The following is a 22587-nucleotide window of genomic DNA, read 5'->3' on the forward strand; positions in this document are numbered from 1 at the left end:
TAAGATTTATAAATTAGGAAATGACACATAAAAATCTACATATCTGGGGTGCCTGGGTGGCTCAGAGGGTTAAGCCTCTGCCTTTGGCTTGGGTCATGATCCCAGGGTCCTGGGATCAAGCCCCACATCGGGGCTCTCTGCTCAGCACGGAGCCTGCTTCCTCCTCTTTCTCTGTCTGTCTGCCTCTCTGCCTACTTGTGATCTCTGTCAAATAAATAAATAAAACCATTAAAAATTTTTTAAAATTTACGTATCTGATTTCCCTTTAAAATTTTGAGTTTGTGAAAAAAAATTGAGTTTGGCAAAATGTGGCCTGCACTTTACCACTAAATGGTAGTGAATAGTGGGTATCTCCTTCAAATATGACATGTCCTCGAATTTGCTGCAGTCTTTACCACTCCCTACTGTATTACACACGGCCAATTTTACTATTTATGATACAGGCTTAGCTTCTGTAGATACTGGGATTCATGACCTTTTAATGCCATCCTTTCCAATGTATATTAATCACATTCTCTCAGATTCCTTCCAGTTTTGCAACTTTTTCTATTTACTATACTGAACAGTAAAACAAAAGTTCTGAAAGGATCCTTTGACAATTGTCTAGAGTCCAGAGATAAGCTGTGGCCTTTTGGGCCCTATAAGCATATGAAAATTCCTGTGGAGATCTCTATCTGATGAAAAGGAGGGGGAAACTCAAACCAGAGGTTACACTAACTTTGTATATGGAAGACCTTTCAGGGAAGAAAAGCCCATCTCAGAGAGAGAATAAAAGGGAAAAGCCCTGGGCAATCTGTGCCTATTGTTGTTATAAAAGTAGTGATTTACAATATTGGTCTTTCTGGAAAAAGGAAGAGGGGATGGAGAAAGGAAACAGATGTTACAGACACATCAATGGGACCTATGAAAAGCAATTACAAGGCCAATGACTTAATATAAACGATATACATACCTCAACTGATGAATTAAGAGCTGTTACTTTCTCTGGAAGTGGCTACTTGACTATAGGGTAAAAAAAAACCCAACTTGCACTTATTTCAGTCTGTTTCTTTACTCTGACCTTTAAATCTTTATTTGTATTTCTTAAAGACCTCAATTACCTTAGAATGACTGGGACAACTTTGCAGTATTTAACATTTACTACAATTAATCTTCTTTCTAAAGCACGAGAACTCCCATCCTCTTCAATAGTGACAGATTCCATTAACAGGTCAACCCAAAAATAAGACTACAACAATCAAAAGCTGCATTTGAAATACATGTATATATGGCTGGGTTTTTGGATTACATTTCAGTAATCCTCTACCTAACAAGAGAATGTAACAATATGTATATGATTCACAAAACAGAGTGAAGGCTTATTTCCTAAATATGGTTATATAATTGGCCTCAGTTTCTTTTTAGCCAGTAATTGTTAAAAAGCAGATCTACTTAATAATAATAATTACTTTCTGATTCATTACACTATTATGATGTCAGATGGAACCCAATAATTTGGACCACAGGTTAGTATATTAGACCTCTATGAATTCATTAAAAATAAATAAGAAAATTATATTTTATCATTTGTGTTCGGATTTCCAGACTATTTGTTTTTTTCTTTAAGATTATCTATTTTTGAGAGAGAGAGAAAGAGAGAGAAGCCCAAGTGGCACTGGAAGAGGGAGAAGGACAAGCAGACTCCTGGATGAACACAGGACTCCACATGGGGCTAGATTCTAGGACCCCAGATCACGACCTGAGCCAGTCAGATGCTCAACCAACTGAGCCACCTAATGCCCAAGCTTATTTGTGACTATTTGATATGTGAAATGAAGTAAACAATGTGTGTGCTTAAACACATACATATGTAGACTCACAACAGTTAATAATACGAAGTGCTCAGCTTGTCAACACAAAATGAGTCATCTTTTATAATTTCTCAAAGAAAGAGTTTTATTCCTTCTCAATTTAGGACAGTTGCCCAGATGCACAATCTTCATAAAGAAGACAGTGCTCCACGGAAGGAACATTTAATGAAGGATTATATACATTGCTTGCATAAAAAATTACAAATCATTAGATAAAAGACATTCCAGAAAGAAACAGACTTTATCTTAAGTTTAGTAGATGGAGGGCTACATGACCTTAATCTTACAGGAACCAGGGAAGGTGTTTTGGTTTTTGTTTATTTGTTTGTTAACTCTTTTCTTTATGTATAACCTCCTTTTTAGGTTATTTATAAACAAAGCAGATGGACAATATGTGCTCAGGGCAGAGGTAGACCCCATGCTTTGAGATTTTTGCAGACTCTGGTAGTTGTTAATGTATGCTTTCCCTGAGAACCCATGAGCAGGCCCAGAAATACTGAAAGTTGAAAATCACTAATACTGTGTCCTATAAAGCACCTTATAGTGCCTTGCCTCACCAACAGTTGGAGATTTAGAATACTGAACCATTTCCCACCCCCCAGCCCCGTCTTTAGCATACATTTGGCCAAAACTTACTGCTCCACAAGGGGCCACCACACCGGAGTCTGAAAACTCTAAAGCAGCCGATCCCATTGGTTGCAAACACCAGGGACAACAAATGTGTAACAGGTAGTGACCTGCCCCATTTTTCCTGTCCCAGGTCATGGGCCCTGTTCCCCACTACCAATCAAAGGTGCATTGGATTTCGTTTCTAACAACAAATCCCCATGAACCTAGAAATCCTCTATATCCACAAAGAAAACTCGAGCTTGTGAGACAAGGAAGATTCCCTTCATTTAGGGCTCAAAGAACTATAAAAAGTCTCACCAGAAAGGTGAGCCTACAGAAACGGGAGCACAGTGTACTCAAAACTCTACCCAGTCCTTGGACAGCGGCCTCCGGGCCGCTCCTGCTGCGGTGCTCACGCTACCACTGCCGCCCTCCGTCCGGAGTCCCTAGTGCATTCCCTCTTTCTCGGCTCTCCTCCAGCTCCGCGCCCGACTTCCGCTCGAACCTCCCGCGCAGGGAACCCACCAATCACAAACGTCCTTCCTCGGGCCACGCCCCCGCCTCCGGCTCCCGGAGCCGAGTCCAATTTCTCGTACACCCCCGCCCGCCCTTACGCACGCTGCGCGCGGACGCCGGCCTCTGACGCCGTCGTCGCCCCGGCGCCGCGTCCCGCCCTGGCCGCTCCCGCGGACCGTTGGGCGGCCTGCCCAAGTCCCTCCTTCGGGACCTCCCCTCACCCCCGAACCGCTCTCGCGGCAGCGACCCATGTGGGAGTTCAGGCTCCTGCGGTCGCCGCCGCCGCTGCTGCTCCTCCTGCCGCAGCTCAGCCTCGGAATCGCCGCGTCCCGCTCGCAGGCCGACACCATGAACCTGGGCGGCGGCGGCGGCGGCGGCGCGCGGTGCTCCTCCTCGGCGGAGGGGCGCCGGCCGCAGTGCCTGCAGCTGTCGGCGGTGCCGGGGGCTGACCCGCAGCGCAGCAACGAGCTGCTCCTGCTGGCGGCGGAGACGGCGGGGGAGGGACCGGAACGGCGCGCCCTGTCTGGGGAGCGGGCGAAGGAGGAGCCGCAGCCAGCGCGCCAGCATCACGTTCTCTATTTCCCCGGGGATGTGCAGGTAACCTGGGGCCTGCCTGGACACCTGTTCCCTCCCCGTGTGCATATGCGAATTCCCTCAGTGTCTCCCTTGCACTAGTGCCGGGTTCCTCGCCTCCCCTGAACACACCCACACATGCGCTCCCAGCGTGGCTCTTGAGTTACTCCACGAAATCCAAACCCGCCCCTGCCACGCCCCTGACCCCCTGCTTTTGGAGCCCCGGAGGGCAGGTGTCCTTGGAGGGTTACGACCGACCTCGGAAGAGCCAGCTGTTCGTCCGGGCTTGGGCGGGGGTGGGGGGTGATTTTGAGACCGAACAAATGAGGCAGGCACATCCGTGTGTTCGTGCTCTAACTTGGTTTCTCCGAGGTGCGCGCGCGTGCATGTGTATTAGGAGACGGGATGGCTCTCAGATTAGCGCGCAGTGTTCCGAAAACGCTGGCAGTGACTTAAAAAAAAAAAAAATTTTTTTTATTTTTTATTTTTTTATTTTTTTACAAGGATATGACACTTTCAGTAACCCTAGAAAAGGCAAAGGGGGTGGGTGGAAGAAAAGGGTCATTAATTGCTAAGCATGTCAGTGTTTTGTGCTCACCTAAACTCTGTACTTTTTATACGTGATTTTATCTTTATTGTTAATTTTATATCTTCAAATATTCGTGGATGTATTGCCCTGCAAAGCTGGGTCTTAATGTAGATCTTAATCCAGAACCCTGTTGCCTTATATGGTAGCCATTAGTTATATGTGGCTATTTAAATTAAATTAATAAATCCAATTCCTCAGTTGTACTAGCAGCATTTCAAGTGCTTAGGAGCACCTGAGGTCTGTGTGTGCCCTAATGGACAGCGCAGATACAGAGCATTTTCACAGAACATTTCCATCATCACGGAAAGTTTTGTTGAGTAGTGCTGGTGTGGACAAGGAAAGCTTAAATGTGGCTAGATATGTTTCTTCTACTGTGAGACAGTATTAGTTTATTGTTTTTGAAATTGTTGCTTGAAAATGATACAGTTACAAACTTTGTGCCCTGTGTCCAAAGATGATTAAGATATATGTAGTTTTTTTCTCTTGTTCTTAGAATAACTAACTGGGCTGATGGCTGATAACAACTATGTAAAAACTAGTATTTGGATTTAAGAGAAGGTACTTAGTTAATGCTGGGTTGCTCAGTGTGGGAAAACAGGATGATATTACTCGTGGCCACTTGCAGAGATCTGAGGTACAGCTCGGGTGTGCATCTGTAATGATGATGATGGTGATGATAGTAATGGTAACTAACCTTTATTGAGCTCCTACTAAATGTTTATAAAGTGTGACAACCCGAATACAATGCAGGTCTAAAAAGTCTAAATATACTTAGAGTCATATCTCCTTTTGTTTTGACATCATCCATTTCCTTATGTAGCCTGAGATTCCATTAGCTTTTTGGACAGTGATATAGTGTTTTATGCAGAGTATGAAGTGCTTTAAAAACCCAGGTCCTTTAAAGATAATGCATCAGAAGGCTTTGGCCAGATTGCCTAGGATTGAACACTGATTCTGCACTTTTTAGCTATGAATTCTCCAGCCAATTGCGGCTACCTCAACTATAAAATAGGAATAATAATTTATAGAATATCAATGAGGACTAAATATGTGAACACCTGATGAGTGACAGTTCCTTCTCATCTTTCTGATCACCTTTTTTATTGGGCGACCCGAGTGCTCAGTTTGTGGACTTTTCTCTTCTGCCTTTACTCCCTTAGTGATCTCTTTGAGTCTTGTAGTTTTACATTCTTCCTGTACTCTGATGACCTTCAGCATTTGTGTATCTAGCCTATGTAGATTTCTGGAACCTTAGGCTTAACCTAAGGCATGCACAATATTTCCTTTTGGATAATTAATAGATATCTCAAAACTAAAATCTCTGGATCCTTGCTTTTAAATCTGTTCTTCCTTCTGTCTTCCTCATCTCAGTTAATGGAAATTCTTTTTTAGTTGCTGAAGTTAGAAATCTTGAATTATCTGTTAGCAACCTCTCTTTCACACTCATACCTCCATCAACAAAGTTGCTTCCCCTTCTAGATCTTTCTGGAAGTGATCAGATGAGTCCTTTTAAAAGTAAGTCCAATCATGCTACACCGCTGCTCAAAACTCTGCAGTAGCTTCCCAAATTACTCAGAGTAAAATCCAGAGAATCTTGATGTTTTGAAGGGCTCTTCACTGTCTTCACCTTTTCCCACTCTGTTGCTTTTCTGACTGTCTCCATTTTCTGTTCTACTCTGCCCTAGCAGCAGTATTCATATTTTTCATGGTAGATACACTTTACCCCAGAAGCTTTGCACATACTGCTCCGAAAATCTTCCTGCAGATATCTATAGGATTCATTACCTCATCTGTTTGAGTCTGTTCAAAAGTTGCCTTCACAGTGAGGCCTTTTCTGACCGCCCTATTTAGTAATCAGATGTATCCACAAGATCCCTATTAGCTTTTCTCTTTTATTTTTACCCATTTCATTTACTGTATTATTCATTTTGGTTTTTGTCTGTCTTCCAGCACTACAGTATAAGCTTTATGTCTGTTTTTTTCACCAATATATCTATGTGAATAGATACATGCCACTGAATGGCATGTAGTAGGTGTTCAGTATGTAACTTGTTGAATGAATGAATGAATGAATGAATGAATATATGTAAGTTGCTTTGAGCAGTGCTCAAAGTGCTTGATCAATCTTGGCTATTATATGAAATGCTTTGGGCTCAGATTTCCTCATCTGTATCTTCGTACTTGATTCTTATCATCTTCATGTTCATCCTTGTGGAATTTACTGTTAAATACAGCTCGTCTTATCAGTGTATCGAATCTTTTATAGAACCATTGTTCTGGTTATATCATATATAGAGTAAATAAGCATACTTTGTGTATCTTTATTCTTATTTGGAGAAATACTGAACAGAAGTGGGCCAATAGAACTTTGTAAGGTACCATTAGAAAATTTACCTCATGTTAACACCAATTTATTATTTGGTATCAGATCTAGTTGTCTGTAATTTTAAATTTTAATTACCATTGCTTTCTTTTTTTTTTTTTTAAGAGTTTATTTATTTATTTGGCAGACAGAGATGACAAGTAGGCAGAGAGACAGGCAGAGAGAGAGGGGGGAAGCAGGCTTCCCGCTGAGCAGAGAGAGCCCGGTGTGGGGCTCGATCCCAGGACTCTGGGATCACGACCTGAGCCAAAGGCCGAGGCTTTAACCCACTGAGCCACCCAGGCGCCCCTTACCATTGCTTTCTTGATGTTCCTTTTGCAATCATTTTTTTCTTGTTATGTGTCCTTTTTTATTCTGTACTTGTTAGGTTTTTTCATTTGAGTTAATAGGCAAGCTGAGAACATAGTAATTCATATTTCTTAAGGTACTTTGATTTTTTTAATCCATCAGTAATGATTTTGGAGGGGGGAGTCAGGATTTTTTTAAATAGGCCCTTTCCAATTTTCTTGAGTTATCTTGCTTTTAAAAGCCTCAGGATATAAAATTATACTTATCTCTCTTTTTTAAAGTATAAGCTTACACTTTGATGAATTTTGACAGATGTTATAATTATGTAACCAATGCCACAGTCTTAAAACATCTCCATCACCCTAAAAGGGACCCTCATGCCCCACTTTTGTCTCTTTTTTCAGCCCCAGGCAACCAGTGACCTTTTTTTCACTATTGTTTTACCTTTTCCAGATTTTCATGAATTTGGAATCATAGTATGTGGTCTTGTGTCCGGCTTCTTTCACTAGAATATAATGCTTTGAAATTCATTCTTACTCTTGCCTGTATCAATGGTATGTTCCTTTTTATTGCTAAGTAGTTTTCTATGTATGGATATACAATTTGGTTACTCATTTAGCACTTGGTGAACATTTGAGTCATCTTCCAGTTTTACCTTTAAAAAATTTTTGTTTTCCTAAAGGCTAGGATATATAGATGATTGTGCCCTAAGTGTATGTCCTGGACTCTTTTCTCCTGTGTCATGCCTTTACTACTCACACTACTGCCACACTCAAACACTCCTGAAACCTAATATGTGGGTTTTCCTCCATACCAGGTGATGCTCTGTGACTCCAGCTGGGTATCCTAGTACTTAATCTGACAGTATCTACCCACGGTTATTGTCACAGTTCATAAGTTAAGGGCTCAGTCCCATAAGACTGTCCCCCATTTCAGATGCCATTTGCAAGTCCCAGGTTGTCACCTGTGCTGCTGCTGACTGGTTATAAATTGGGATGGCCATGATACCCTCCTTGGGTTCAGTTAATCTGCAAGAGTGACTCATAGAACTTAGGGAGCGGCGTGCTTACTGTTTTACTCACTATGAAAGGATGTGATAACGAATACAGATGAACACCTAGATGGAAGAGATACATATGGTATGTGGGAAGGGGTGTGGACCTTCCAAAGCTTGCTCTCCACGCACCACTCTCCTAGCACCTCTGTGTGTTCACCAACCTAGAAGTTAGTAGAACCCATACTTTGGGGATTTTTTATGGAGGCCTCATTGCATAGTCACTGCCAATCATTAACATCCATTTCCAGCCCCTCTTTGGGGAATGGAGAGTGGGACAGAAAGTTTCAAACTTCTAATCATGTCTTGGTCTCTCTGGTTGACCAGTTCCCATCCAGGAGCCCACCAAGAGTTATTTCATTAGAACAAAGTTGTTCCTGTCACCCAGGAAATTCCAAGGGTTTTAGGAGCTCTCTGCCAGGAACAGGAGCAGATAAAAATATATGTATTCTATTATTTCACACTTGATCTTGTGCCCTGGGGCTTTCTGTGCTCATATCAGGCAGCCTTCTTAGGCTGGATCCTGTTTTAGTCCTTCTAGCTTGCCTACTTGGGATGTCTACTTTATGCTCAGCAGAGGCTCCCCCTCCCTCCTTTTTTCGATGGAAGTACAGCTCATATCCAATATAGTTATCCTTGCTCTGCTATAAGACTATAACGCCTAGCTTGAAACTTCGTCGCAAATGTTTCCAAACCGTTGGAGACACATGCACATCAAGTTTTGCTAAGAGTCTTTTATACCCTTACTTTAGAAGCAGTATGGGGTGGGCCTGTAAGTTTTTGCAGGTCAGTAAGCATCTTCCTGTGAAATGAGCACCTTGAGCTCTCCAAGAGATTCTTTTGCCACTTGCTTCACTGGTGATGAGAAGCATCATACCCTCCCCCACAAGCATTCCGCACTACAAGGCAAATAAGTACATTACATTCCCAATTGGGATGAAAATTCCCAAACGGAAATTCTTTCTGTCGCCTTACCCCCTTCTCTAGAGTGGCCCTGGATAATAGCCAGAGTTCCAGAAACAGTTTTGGGCAGCTGTTAGCGAGTCCTAGGGGATGTCCTGTGTTTCTTTTTAGAATATGGGAGTATTTATCCACTGTTTTGGGATCTGGGTTTTGATACAACAGTGACTATTTTTATATTTCAGTGCACACAGTTCCTTAGTATAAATTAAACATTTTTCCCCTTTGATCATGTAACCTGGAACTAATCAAAGAAAATATCAAGTTTTTAGATTACCTCCTATGTGGTAGAGGCTAAACTGAGAATTGTAGACTCTTGAGTTCATTTTGGCTCATTAACTAAATAACTATAATAGAAATATAAATAACTATAATAGAAATAACTATTTAGTTTCTAGCACCTGAGTTTCCTTAGCTATACGAAGGATTTAGATGAGCGCTTTGAGATCTAAGTTCCTGTTTTAATTTTATATCACAAATATGAATGTGCAAAGGGCAGTAGCAGAATCCATAAAAAGTTAAATGATAGCCTTCTGGGAGTAAGTATTTTCTAAATATATATGACAAACTTAATATTAATGAGATTATGAACTGTTAAGAAGGACTTGAACATCCAACTGGGAAAATTTTAAAGGACATGAACAGAGGATTAACAAAAGAAAAAAAATGAAAATTGTCAATAAACAACCAGCTTAGGAATCAAAACATGCAAATTAAATCAAAAGTAAAGTATTTTATCACAGTAGTGAAGGTTTTTAAAAAATTAATGCTAATAGCTAGTGTGGGTAATGTGGGTAATACTTTTTATAAAAGTATAAATTCTTTTATACTTCCAGTGAGAATGGAAATTGAAATTAATCTTTTTGATGGGAAGTCTAAAAATTATGCATATCTATATTTATTGCTTTGGAACCAAGCCTGTAATATATTACTAGGGAGAAGTAAGAATGCTGTCTTAAATACATATTTACAAATGTGTATGTATACTGAAGAAAACTGGAATGCTAGACTCATTTTAATAATGATTATTTCTAATTGGTGGTTTTATGGATGGCTTTTCTGTCTTCCTTATACCTTTGTATATAAACTAAATTTCTGTAGTTAGTATTACTTTCATTAGTTTTAAGATTTTTAATAGAAAAATATGTGTATTATTAAAAATCAAGTTTATTTAAGGTTATACGTTGAAAAGTATAACCTTTTCATTCCGGTCTCTCCGGTCCCCATTTCTCTTTCCCAATGCTACCGCTGTTGCTGATTTATATGTTCTTCCACAGACATTCTGTGCTGATGCACACTTTTTTTTTAAGATTTATTTCTTTATTTGAGAGAGTGAGAGTGCACGCGCAAGCTTGCATGTACACGCATGCGCACTCAGGGAACGTAGTACGGAAAAGGTGGAGTCTGACTTGGAGCTGATCTCAGGACCTGAAATCATGACCTGAGTGGAATCAAGACACGGACCCTCAACTGATTGATCCACCTCGGTGCCCTGCAAACTTTTTTTTTTCTTTTTTCTTAAAAAACACATAGCTTACAAGGTTTTTTTTAGCCCTTATTTTATAATGCATATGAGTACTCATAGACTTGATTCATTCTTCTGAAACAGAAATAACCTTATACACGCTTATTTATTTATGCATATATGCAAGTATATCATTGAGATAAATTCCTAGAAGTGGAATCACTAGGTCAAAAGAGAAGTACATGTAAAATTGTTCAACAGAGATAGTATATGGCTGTTAGAAATAAAGGAAAATCACAACTCTGTTTCTCTTTCTCTCATACCCTGTATCCAGTCAATCAGCAAATGCTGTTGACTCTATTTTCAAAATATAATCAGAGTCTGACCACTTTTTACCACTTGAATTTCTACTACCACTCTTGTTCAAGCCGCCTTTTCTCATCAGGATTATACTTCAGGAACCTTCTACTGGTCTTCTGTTTCAGCTCCTGACCTTCAACATAGGAGCAGGAGTAATCTTTCAAAACAAATTACATCAGCCCTGTGCTCTGAGCAAAGGCCAAAGTTCTCACACCTCCCCCTCTCCCCAACAATCTCTCTGGCCTTGGCGATTACTTTTTTTTTTTTTTTTTAAGATTTTCTTTATTTGACATACAGAGAGAGAAAGAGTGCACAGGCCAAGCAATGGGGGCAGGCAGAGGGAGAGGGAAAAACAAGCTCCCCGCTGAGCAGAGAGCCTGATGCCCAGGCTCCATGACCTGAGCTGCAGGGATGCCTAACAGACTGAGCCACCCGGATGCCCCCACTTTCTTTTTGTTCCTACTACAGGAGCTACTCCAGTCTCACTGCTGTATCTTGGCTGTCCCAGACATGCATCTGCTTCAGGGCCTTGCGGTTCCTTATGCCTGAAATAGCATGACTGACTTGCTTGGTTCCTTCAGGTACTTCTCAACTATGGTATTATTGGAGACCACCCTGGGTTTCATATAATCTTCTGTCCTCTCCAAAACCTTGTATCTCTTTTGCCCTGCTTAAAAAAAAAATTATACTCCATTGCATTCATTTATTTACTTTTATTTTATTTTTTTTCAGTGTTCCAAGATTCATTGTTTATGCACCACATCTGTTGCTCCATGCAATACTGGCCCTCCTTAATACCCACCACCAGGCTCACGCTTCCCCTACCACAAAACCCTCAGTTTGTTTCTCAGAGTCCACAGTCTCTCATGGTTTTTCTCCCCCTCTGATTTCCCCTAACTCACTTCTCCTCTCCATCTCCCCATGTCCTCGAGGTTATTCCAGGTTATTCCTTATGCTCCACAAGTAAGTGAAACCATATGATAATTGACTCTCTAATTGACTTATTTCACTCAGCATAATCTCCTCCAGTCCCATCCATGTTGATACAAAAGTTGGGTATTCATCCTTTCTGATGGAAGCATAATACTCCATTGTATATATGGACCACATCTTCCTTATCTATTTGTCTATTGAAGAGCATCTTGGCTCTTTCCACAGTTTGGTGACTGTGGCCATTGCTGCTAATGAAAATTGGGGTACAGATGGCCCTTCCTTTCACTACATCTGTATCTTTGGGGTAAATACCCAGTAGTGCAATTGCAGGGTCATAGGGTAGCTCTATTTTTAATTTCTTGAGGAATCTCCACACTGTTTTCCAAAGTGGCTGCACCAACTTGCATTCCCACCAACAGTGTAAGAAGGTTCCCCTTTCTCTACATCTTCTCCAACACGTGTTGTTTACTGTCTTGTTAATTTTGGCTATTCTAACTGGTGTGAGGTGGTATCTCAATTTTTTTTTTTTTTAAGATTTTATTTATTTGACAGAGAGATCACAGGTAGGCAGAGAGGCAGGTTGAGGGGTGGGGGGTGGGTAAGCAGGCTCCCGGCTGAGCAGAGAGCCCGATGCAGGCCTCGATCCCAGAACCCTGAGACCATGACCTGAGCTGAAGGCAGAGGCTTAACCCACTGAGCCACCCAGGTGCCCTCGATGTGGTTTTGATTTGAATCTCCCTGATTGCTAATGATGATGAACATTTTTTCATGTGTCGGTTAGCCATTTGTATGTCTTTTTTGGAGAAGTGTCTGTTCATGTCTTCTGCCCATTTTTTGACGTGATTATATCTTGTGTGTATTGATTCTGAGGAGTTCTTTATAGATCTTGGATATCAGCCCTTTGTCTGTAGTGTTATTTGCCAATATCTGCTCCCATTCCGTGGGTTGCTTCCTCGTTGACTGTTTCCTTTGCTATGCAGAAGCTTTTGGTCTTGATGAAGTCCCAAAAGTTCATTTTCTCTTTTGTTTCCTTTGCCTTTGGAGACATGTCTTGAAAGAGTTGCTGTGGCTGATGTGGAAGAGGTTACTGCCTATGTTCTCCTCTAGGACTTTGATTGATTCATGCCTCATATTGAGGTCTTTTATCCATTTCAAGTTTATCTTTGTGTATGGTGTAAGAGAATGGGTTGAGTTTCATTCTCCTAGTTGTCCAGTTTTCCCAGCACCACTTATTGAAGAGACTGTCTTTTTTCCACTGTATATTTTTTCCTGCTTTGTTGAAGATTAGTTGACCATAGAGTTGAGGGTCCATATCTGGGCTCTCTACTCTGTTCTACTGGCTGTCTTGGTGATCATAGCTTTGTAGTAAAGCTTGAAATCATGCAATGTGATGCCCCCAGTTTTGTTTTTCTTTTTCAACATTTCCTTAGCAATTCGGGGTCTCATCTGGTTCTGTACAAATTTTAGGATTGTTTGTTCCAGCTCTTAGAAAAATGCCGGTGGAATTTTGACAGGGGTGGCATTGAAAGTATAGATTGCTCTAGGCAATATAGACATTTTAACAAACTCTCTCTTAGCAGATGACATGATACTTTATATGGAAAACCCAAAAGACTCCACCCCCAAACTACTGGAACTCATATAGCAATTCAGTAATGTGGCAGAATATAAAATCAGTGTATAGAAATCAGTTGCTTTCTTATACACTAACTGTGAAAATATAGAAAGGGAAATTAGAGAATCAATTCCATTTACTATGGCATCAAGAACCATAAGATACCCGGTAATAAACCTAACCAAAGAGGTAAAAGATCTGTACTCAAGGAACTATAGAACATTCGTGAAAGAAATTGAAGAAGACACAAAAAGATGGAAAAGCATTCCATGCTCAAGGATTGGAAGAATAAGCATTGTTAAAATGTCTCCATTGCATTAGCCACCATCTTAATATTTTATGCTGCCTGTTAGCGACTTGTGGCTATCGATCACTTGAAATGTTAGTCTAATCAAGGAGTTCAGTTTTTAATTATATTTAACTTTAAATTTAAGTCTAAAAACTGATAGTTCAGTTCCTAAAAAACTTTTAAGTATATTTGAACAACTTAAATATGTGAATCTACTTTTTCAACTGTAAATTTTATGAAATCTAAATTCAGATCCAGTAGTTCCAATGAAAATTTACCATTCAGATTGAGATGTCCTTTAAGTGTAAACACACACAGGATTTCAGAGACTTAGAAAAAGAAATATGATAATCTCTCATTGGTTTCTTTACATTGGTTACATGTTTAAATTATAATATTTTGATATATTGGGCTCAATAACATTATTCAAAGTAGTTTCACCTGTTAACTTCTTACTTTGTAAAATGTAGCTACTAAAAAATTTTATGTGGACCATGTTATATTTCTGTTGGAGAGTTGCTCTGTTTACTTTGTATCTCTGTACTAGAATGTAAGCTAGAATGTTTACTTTGTATCTCTGTACTAGAATGTAAGCTCTGCGGGGGCAGGGATGTAGTCTGTTCTGATCCATACCCAATCAGTAGGTATCCAGTAAATCTCATAGAATAAATTTGAAAGATTTTCCCCCTTTTAAAAATAGCTGCTGTGAATATAAATAGAAAGGAAAAAAATTTATATGCATTTCCTAGAACCTATACAAAAAGTTATTAATATATATAGAATGCTCCTAAATAAACAAGATCCAAATAAAAAAGGTCCAGAGTTATGAACAGACACAAATAGAAACCCAGGTGGCTAATAAATATATAAACAAATTACAATGTCATTAAAATCTTCAGTAAATCCAAATTAGAAGAAGCTATCCTTTGCATAAGAAATTGAATGAAGATCTAAGAATTATACATAACCTCTCTGGAAGACAGCATTGTAGTCTGTATAACTAATCTTAAATTATGAGTATTCTTTGACCCAGTTTTTCCATTTCTAGGAATTTATTTTTATTTATTTATTTTTAAAAGATGTCATTTATTTACAGAGAGATAGCTGGGGAAGGGCCAGAGGGAGAGAATCTCAGGCAGGCTGCCCACCCACCATAGAGCCCATGCAGGGCTTGATCTCATGACCCTGAGATGATTACTGGCACCAAACTTAACTGACTGAGCCACCCAGGCGCCCCATATCCAATAATTTATTTTTATTGATGTAATCATAGATGTATAAAAAGATTTTTCTAGAATGTTCATTGCAGTTTTGCACACTTTTGACCCTTGAACAATTTAGGGTTTGGGGACACTAACTCCCACACAGATGAAAATCTACATGTAACTTTGATTCCCCCAAATCTTAACTACCTGATGGCCTGTTGTTTACTGGAAGCCTTTCTGATAATGTAAACAGTCAATTAACATATCTTTTGTATGTTCTATGTATCTTATGCTTTATTCTTAAAGTAACATTTTTCTTTTTTTCTTTTTTTTTTTTTTTAAAAGATTATTTATTTATTTATTTATTTGTCAGAGAGAGAGCGAGCGAGAGCGAGCACAGGCAGACAGAGTGGAAGGCAGAGGCAGAGGGAGAAGCAGGCTCCCTGCCGAGCAAGGAGCCCGATGTGGGACCCGATCCCAGGACGCTGGGATCATGACCTGAGCCGAAGGCAGCTGCTTAACCAACTGAGCCACCCAGGCGTCCCAAAGTAACATTTTTCTTAAAATATTATTATACAGGCACCTGGCTGGCTTAGTTTGGTGGAGCATGGGACTCTTGATCTCAGGGTTGTGGGTTCAAACCCCACCCCGGGTGCAAAGATTGTTTAAAAATAAAATCTTAAAAAAATGTTATTAAGAAAATCATAAGAGAAAATACATTTACAGTATTATGATTACTTATAGGAAAAAACTCACTTGTAAGTGATTTGCACAGTTCAAAGCCATGTTCTTCATGGCATTTTAAAGTTCTGGATTGGTTGAAACTCTGTTTAATAAACTCTGTTTAATAAACGTGGGATCAAGCCCCACGTCAGGCTTCCTGCTCACTGGGGAGCCTGCTTCTCTCTCCCTCTGCTCTTACATTCTCTCTCTCTCCTTATAAAAAAAAAAAAAAAAAAAAAACCTTAAAAAAAAACCAATTTTTATTTTCAGTTAATGTGTTAAGAATAGGAGATTTTATGTATACTAAATAAAATTTATTTTAAAATGTAATCCTTTTAAAGTAAGTTTTATTTTTAAATTTCTACTGTTTAGCTGTATCTTATAACCTGTCTTTTGACAGGTTAAAAGGATTTTAGGTTTAAACTAAGAAATTATTTGTTTAGAGTCTTATTATCAGAAAGTAATGATGGATTTATAGTTTCCATTTCTAGTACATTAACCATTAGTCATATAACATCCCAATTTCCTCTACAATAAAAATAGGAAACTATACTGTGGAAATAACTTTATATAAATGTGTATTTAATGCTTGTTTCATCTTTCTTACCTTTCAGAATTACCATGAAATTATGACCCGTCATCCTGAGAATTATCAGTGGGAAAACTGGAGTCTAGAAAATGTTGCCACCATTTTAGCCCACCGGTTCCCCAATAGTTATATTTGGGTGATAAAGTGTTCCCGAATGCATTTGCACAAATTCAGCTGCTATGACAATTTTGTGAAAAGTAATATGTTTGGTGCTCCAGAACACAATACTGACTTTGGAGCTTTTAAGCACCTTCATATGTTATTAGTTAATGCTTTTAATTTAAGTCAGAACAGTTTGTTATCAAGGAAGAATGTGAAAGATTTGAATAAGGACTCCAGAGCATCTAACTGCAGATCCAGTTCTTCTCACACTACTAATGGTTGCCAGGGAGAAAAAGAGAGGACCTGTGAGAAATCTGATGAGTCCACCGTGAGTTTTTACCCACCATCACTAAATGGTGCTTCTTTTACTTTGATTGGATTCAGTAAAGGTTGTGTTGTTTTGAATCAATTGCTTTTTGAATTAAAAGAAGCCAAGAAAGACAAGAACATAGATGCTTTTATCAAAAGCATAAGAACAATGTACTGGCTGGATGGCGGTCATTCTGGAGGAAGCAATACTTGGGTTACTTATCCAGAAGTCTTGAAAGAATTTGCACAAACAGGGATTATTGTTCATACCCATGTAACACCTTACCAAGTATGTGATCCAATGAGATCTTGGATTGGAAAGGAGCACAAGAAATTTGTTCAGATTCTTGGAGATTTTGGTATGCAGGTGACTAGCCAAATTCATTTTGCAAAGGAAGCTCCTTCCATAGAGAATCACTTCAGGGTTCACGAAGTATTTTGAGACTGCAAGAATATTAATGTACGTGTTCAGTGGAAGAGCAAAAGCACTTTGAGGGTTATAAATTCAGATAATGAGATATAATTCATAGATGCACTGTCAGTTTTTTGGGGTGGGGGTGGGGGGAGGAAGCACACATTCCTAAAATGAGTGTAATGTGCAATAGTATTCCTTGCTTGTGAATGTGAACAGTTTTTACTTCAGAATGGGTTAGAATTAGTTCATTTGCAAAGTAAAAGATGGTTTGTGATGATCAAGGAGGATCATCCTAAAGAATGAAAATTACGATATAGTCCTTAGAAAAGGTAATGAAAATTGTTATTGTTGGAAGTAGTTTATTTTCTGAGTACTGTTTGGAACTAATTTTGGTGACACTAACAGTAATTACTTATTTGGCACTCAAAACTCCATTTCTCGTCAAATAAAGCAAAGGCACACTGATGTTTTCCATAATTGTAGAATTAACTGTACCCCTGCCTCTTATGTTTTATAAACTCCTAGTCATTCTTTAATGTGCCACCAAGTTTTTTTCTTAGGAGTCAAAATATATTTGTGTCCAAATTTCCAAGAACATGCAGTAGTGTATAGTTGGTTTTTAAAATCATTACACTTGAGGACTATGGCTTAATTTTTGACAACTTTTTGGTTTTTGACTCTTGGCCAAAAACCAGTTCTTTTGAAAAATTGTTTTAAATTGAATGTAATTAGGTATATTGGGTAAAAATACCCTACAGATTTTTATCATATTGGACTTTTGAAAGAGATCAGCTTAGGTGAAATAAATGTGTAACACTTTATTTGTTACTGCTCTATTGAAAAGGAGACAGATTCTATAGATCTAAGTCAGTGTTTCTCCAGAAGCATGATTTTATCTGCCAAAAGAAAGCAGCTCTCTTTGGCCAAAATGCAAAATTATATTGCTATAAGAAAAGTTACAGGGAAAGTTTGAAGACACAAATGATTTAATTTTGGCTCAAAAACTGAATTTGCTTAACACTGCTACATAATTTGGGTGAGGTTTCCTTCTGCTTGTTTTTCTTGACCTAGATAAATATATTTTGAGAAACCAAGATCTAATGAATGTCAACCAACATTGATAGCTGTGTGATTACAATAAAAGGTGAACCCTTTATTAATAATAATTAGCTTTTGCAGGTCATGAAATAATTAAGCAGGGAAGTAACATTGCTGCTTTCAGACTGAAAAAAAAAAAAAAAGACACTGAAGCTTAATATCTTAATAACCCAGAGGACCTAAATTTATAAAATATAGAATTAAAATGTTAATCTCTTGGTTTCTTCCCAGAATTATATTTTAATGACTCTATAATACATTCCAAATATTCAGACTTATAAGAATTCTTACTCACCAAATGCTTAAAAATAACAACCCTTAATTCTATAAAGTACAGAATAGTATCTCTCAATTTTTTTAAGGACAATTTAGTTTATATTGCTTCATTTTCTTTAAATACCTGTTTCTTTTGAGACCAAAAATTCCCAACAAGGAGACAAATCCTGATGCTAGCATTTTATTACCTAAACCTAAAGTACCATGCCTGGTTGGCTTCTTTCAGTGTTTAATAATCCTTGGTTAAATTCATGTGAATCTAATGTTAAATAGCTAAGGTAGCGAATGCACTAATGGGGGGAGGGCAGGAAAGGCACTTATTTTTATAGGATTAACTAAAATGGAAGAAGTAGAATTCTTCTTTTTGCAGAAGAGTTCACTGAAAAAATCTGAGGTATTTAAAAATCTGTGTTCTTTAGCTATCTTGTCATGTGACTGCTTACTTAGATTTGTCTGTTCAATGGATATGAAGAATAACTCACTGGACACCTGGAACCGCCACTGCGGCAAAGTGAGAGTGTTGAAAGTAGAAGTCTTTTCTTGAATGAAAATATATTCCAGTTGATCCATCTTCAAATAGTTTAAGACTTCAAATTTGTCTTCTCTACATTTGTTTAAAACTATTGTAAATGTTAGTGTATCCTTTTGGACTGTGCCTTTGTGTTTGTGTCAAGAGAGTCAACTGAGAAGTCCTACAGATAATGTGAAAGTTGTTGCCGCCACAGCATGAATGTACAATTGTATTAAATTTAATCCGAGAAGTCTGTTTGGATGTGCTTTATGTTACCAGATTTGTTAAAACTTCAGATTGTTACTTGGAAGGAAGCTATTTCTTTCCACTTTGCCAGTTTAGGTTTGTGTATGTTTTCATTAACCCTCCATGTTTTTTCATATGAGCAACTTTGAACCTTTCCTTGTAAAAATACATTTCTTCTCACCTTTAAATTGTCCCACAAAAATTCACTTTATTTCCATTTCTTCTTTTAAATTTCTTGGGAGAAAAAAAAATTGCTCAAAAACAAGGTTTTTCCTTTTATGTGCTAATCATTTCAGGTATCTGTATTCCTTTTGCTGTCATTAAGAGACTTAGTTAGAATATGGTGTGGTCTGTTTTTCATTTCATTCATCTAATATCTAAGCACCTACCAAAGGTAAGAAAGATCTAGACACAGACAAAACAGTCCGAAGCATTTGAGTATAGAAATGTATAATAGACTAAGGCTTAAAAGTGAAAATATGAAACAAAAGATAGTATTCTTAAAAGAACTATTCTGTTAGACTTCATTAAAGGCTTTTAAGAGAAACATGTTTTAGAGGATAAGATATATATAGATAAATAGACCTTATCTGTAAATTCAGGTTGGTCTTTTCAAAGGCAGAGACCGAGCAGCTCTTAGTGGTAGAGATGTGCGGTCACTTAAGGATGGTCATTTTAGTATCCCATTTAATGGAATTTAAAAAAAAAAAGAATACAACTTAGGTGTATTTAAAACACCCAAATAGTCATGGACTACATGCTTGAAATAAGACTTTAAGGTGGTCTGAGGGATATGTGGGTGACTGCCAATCTACGTTAGTTCCTCCTCACTGCATTTTAGCACTGGAGGAAGGAGTCACAGCAGCGTAGTTCCAACTCCATCCAGACCTGCATTCCAGCTTTCTGCGGGTTCCTTTTTTTTTTTTTTTTTTTGTCAACTTCTTAGATGTCTGTTGGCAACTTTAGATAGGTGAGAGAAAAGCCTCCCTACTAAGGTTCTTTCCAAATGTTCACATAGCTGCTGTTCAAAAGGATGGAAAGATACAAAATAAGCCTTGTTGACTTTATTTCCCTTTTAAAAAATACTTTATGAGTGACAAATTTTAAACTACAGAATAGAATTTCAGTATAATTATGTGCCAAGACGAACACTTAATGTTCATGAAAAACTTTTATAGTCTACACATGTATTTTAAAGTTACCTTGAAAGAATGAATAGAGGGACCCCCAAAAAAGGTCAAATAATACACAGCTGCAGATTCTAGTCTGCCCACCTAACTTGTCTACTAACTTCTCATAGGCGATCACTATCATTGGTTTCTCGTGTATCCCAGCATAGGTAAACGTATACATATACAAATGTTTACTTACAGAATGCCTTTGTTTTACACAAATGGCAGGATGCTATACCCAGTTTCCAACCTTTTTCTCATTTAATTACCTTGGAAAAATTTCTTGCCAGTACTACAATACCTGTCTCATTCTTTGCGTAAAGAATTCCATTTTTATATTACCCTTTGCTGTCTACTAGCTCATTAATCTTATTTTGTATCCCTTTGTCTTATTTTGTATCTTTTGTCTATGTGGAACAGTGAGTTGCTTTGCTGGTAGAGGAAAAGGATTCCTTTGTAAATCAGGTCAAGCCCCCAAATTGTAGCCAAAGAACAATAGAGAGATGAACTGCACCTAAGGGAGAAAGTGTGGAGAATGACTGATCTGGTCACAACTGTTAATTCCAGTTCTGTTACCCAGCTGTGTAAACCTGCACAATCACTTAAGCAATCTAGATTGAGAAAATGATTTCTAAGATCCCTTTCAGCAATGAAGTTCTAAGATTTGGAATTCCTAAGAAGTTGCAGCTGACATATACTGTTTAATATTTTATACATTAAAAACATCTCATTTTGTCTCAGTAAGGTCAGCAAAAAAGATAAAAGTATTTTGCATTTAAACTCTCTAAAGATTATGATCAAGGAAATAATTTTAAGGCTTCCCAAAGTGTTCGCTATTAGTGTTCTAGATATAATTTAATATTGCAACAAGAGCCATCTCATCTGAAAGTTAGCATCAGCCATCAACTGTCCTTGCCCTGAATTATCTCTTTGTATTTTTGCAGCAACCCCAAAAAGTACAAGTTTAAAGATGAGGAAAATAAGCTTCATAAAGATTAAGTTATTTAACTCACCTAAGGTCTTCCAGTTTGCTTCCCAAATAAACTGAATTAAAATGAATATGCATGGAAGATTATCTCAGTTTTACTTCCAAGTTTCTACATGACTCTGGATATATACTTTGTACTGATTCTTTTACTGGTTTTTAAAAAAAGAAAACCAAGGAGGGTTTATTTAAAAGCTGACTGTAAGTACTGTTCAAGCTAACAGGTTTTATCTTTTTTTTTTCTTCCCAAAGGAAAAAGAATCATTAAAGAATTTTTTTACTTAACTAAGAAGTAACCAAAAATGAAAAAAACAAAACAAAACTAAACTAATAATTAAATCGAATGTAACAATTCCTTTTCTAACAGACTATCTTTTCATTTTTTGACCTAACTTTAATCTCTCTTCCTAAAGACACCTAGGAAGTTCAGAATAACTTTTTATGTATTTTTCCTTTCTTATTTATTATATTGTTTTTAATACCTGAAATTAATCCAACTCCAAACATAGGATATGAATGGATGAATTGATGCACTGATTACTTTAGATGAGCACATTTGTATTCAGTAAATATTTCTAGTCTTTCTTCAATGACATTGTAATAGAATCACTAGGTGCAAAACAAAGAATGGCACAGAAACACATACAAGGGCTCATTGTCTTCAATGATGACAACATTACTGGGATCTCTCCTGTATTTCTTCTTAAAAAAATAATTTTTCTAAAAAAGGGATAGGTAGAAAAGCATCTAGTGGGGAAAACGAACTGGGTTGAAGTTTAGCTATAGGTATAGATTAAAATTAAGACAGATTTGAATATTTCTGACATTGCAAAACTGAAAAAAGAGGCAGGCCTGACATTGAGTGCCAAGAAAAACCAGGAGCAGATTAAACATGTTTTGGATGAATCACAAAACTAATAATCCAAATCACTATCATCTGATCCAATCGTTCTAATCCTGATTATACATCAAAACCTATGAGGTTTACCAAATACAGATACTCTACCAAACTCCAAACATACTAAATCAAAATCTACAGAGTTGGGGCCTAGACATCTGTGTTTTAAAAAGCTCAAAAGGGGGTGCCTGGGTGGCTCAGTCAGTTATACAGATGCCTGCTTCAGTTCAGGTCATGATTCTAGGGTCCTGGGATGGAGACACATGCCAGGCAGAGAGCCTGGCTTCTCCCTCTCCCTGCTGTTCCCCCTGCTTGTACTTTCTCTCTCTCCATCAAATAAAATCTTTAAAAAAATAAAAAATTTAAAAGACAAACGTAGTAGGTATTGGTTGCTCACCTTTTTCCCTAACTGAATCCTGATTTAAAAAATTATCCATGCTGTCCCCATATATATATATATACACCCCATGTGCCTCAGAGGAAGAGCATTCTAAGCTCCTAGAGAGCCAGCTGGACTAAGGGTTATTCCATACCCTTTCCCAGTGACTGGCTGAGGGATGGAGAGGTCTAAGCT

The 22587-nt window shown here is 38.1% G+C and overlaps 1 protein-coding gene and 1 long non-coding RNA gene across 3 annotated transcripts; one reads left to right on the top strand and one right to left on the bottom strand.

Moving 5' to 3' along the window:
• The first annotated feature begins 3071 nt into the window (after positions 1-3071).
• Positions 3072-18962, top strand: C8H2orf69 (chromosome 8 C2orf69 homolog). Its single transcript, XM_032354313.1, has 2 exons — positions 3072-3572; positions 16027-18962. The coding sequence occupies exons 1-2, from the start codon at positions 3225-3227 to the stop codon at positions 16852-16854; spliced, it is 1176 nt and encodes a 391-aa protein (XP_032210204.1). The 5' UTR covers positions 3072-3224; the 3' UTR covers positions 16855-18962.
• Positions 3707-10862, bottom strand: LOC116597032. Of its 2 annotated transcripts, none has more exons than XR_004288450.1 (3): positions 10684-10862; positions 4700-4790; positions 3707-3999 (listed from the first exon to the last, which is right to left on the bottom strand). It is a non-coding gene; the product is annotated as an uncharacterized LOC116597032 (long non-coding RNA). The 2 variants fall into 2 exon arrangements; XR_004288449.1 differs by having other exon boundaries at positions 10674-10862.
• Positions 18963-22587: the final 3625 nt, after the last annotated feature.

Source organism: Mustela erminea, chromosome 8 (assembly GCF_009829155.1).
Source record: "Mustela erminea isolate mMusErm1 chromosome 8, mMusErm1.Pri, whole genome shotgun sequence".
In the NCBI taxonomy this organism is placed as follows: Eukaryota; Metazoa; Chordata; class Mammalia; order Carnivora; family Mustelidae; genus Mustela; species Mustela erminea.

What these genes read in the sequence shown, in the direction of transcription:
- C8H2orf69 (XM_032354313.1), top strand. Translation starts at nt 3,225, where the DNA reads ATGTGGGAGTTCAGGCTCCTGCGGTCGCCGCCGCCGCTGCTGCTCCTC. An exon ending in ATTTCCCCGGGGATGTGCAG is followed by an intron (nt 3,573 to 16,026) that starts GTAACCTGGGGC and finishes CTTACCTTTCAG; the next exon opens with AATTACCATGAAATTATGAC.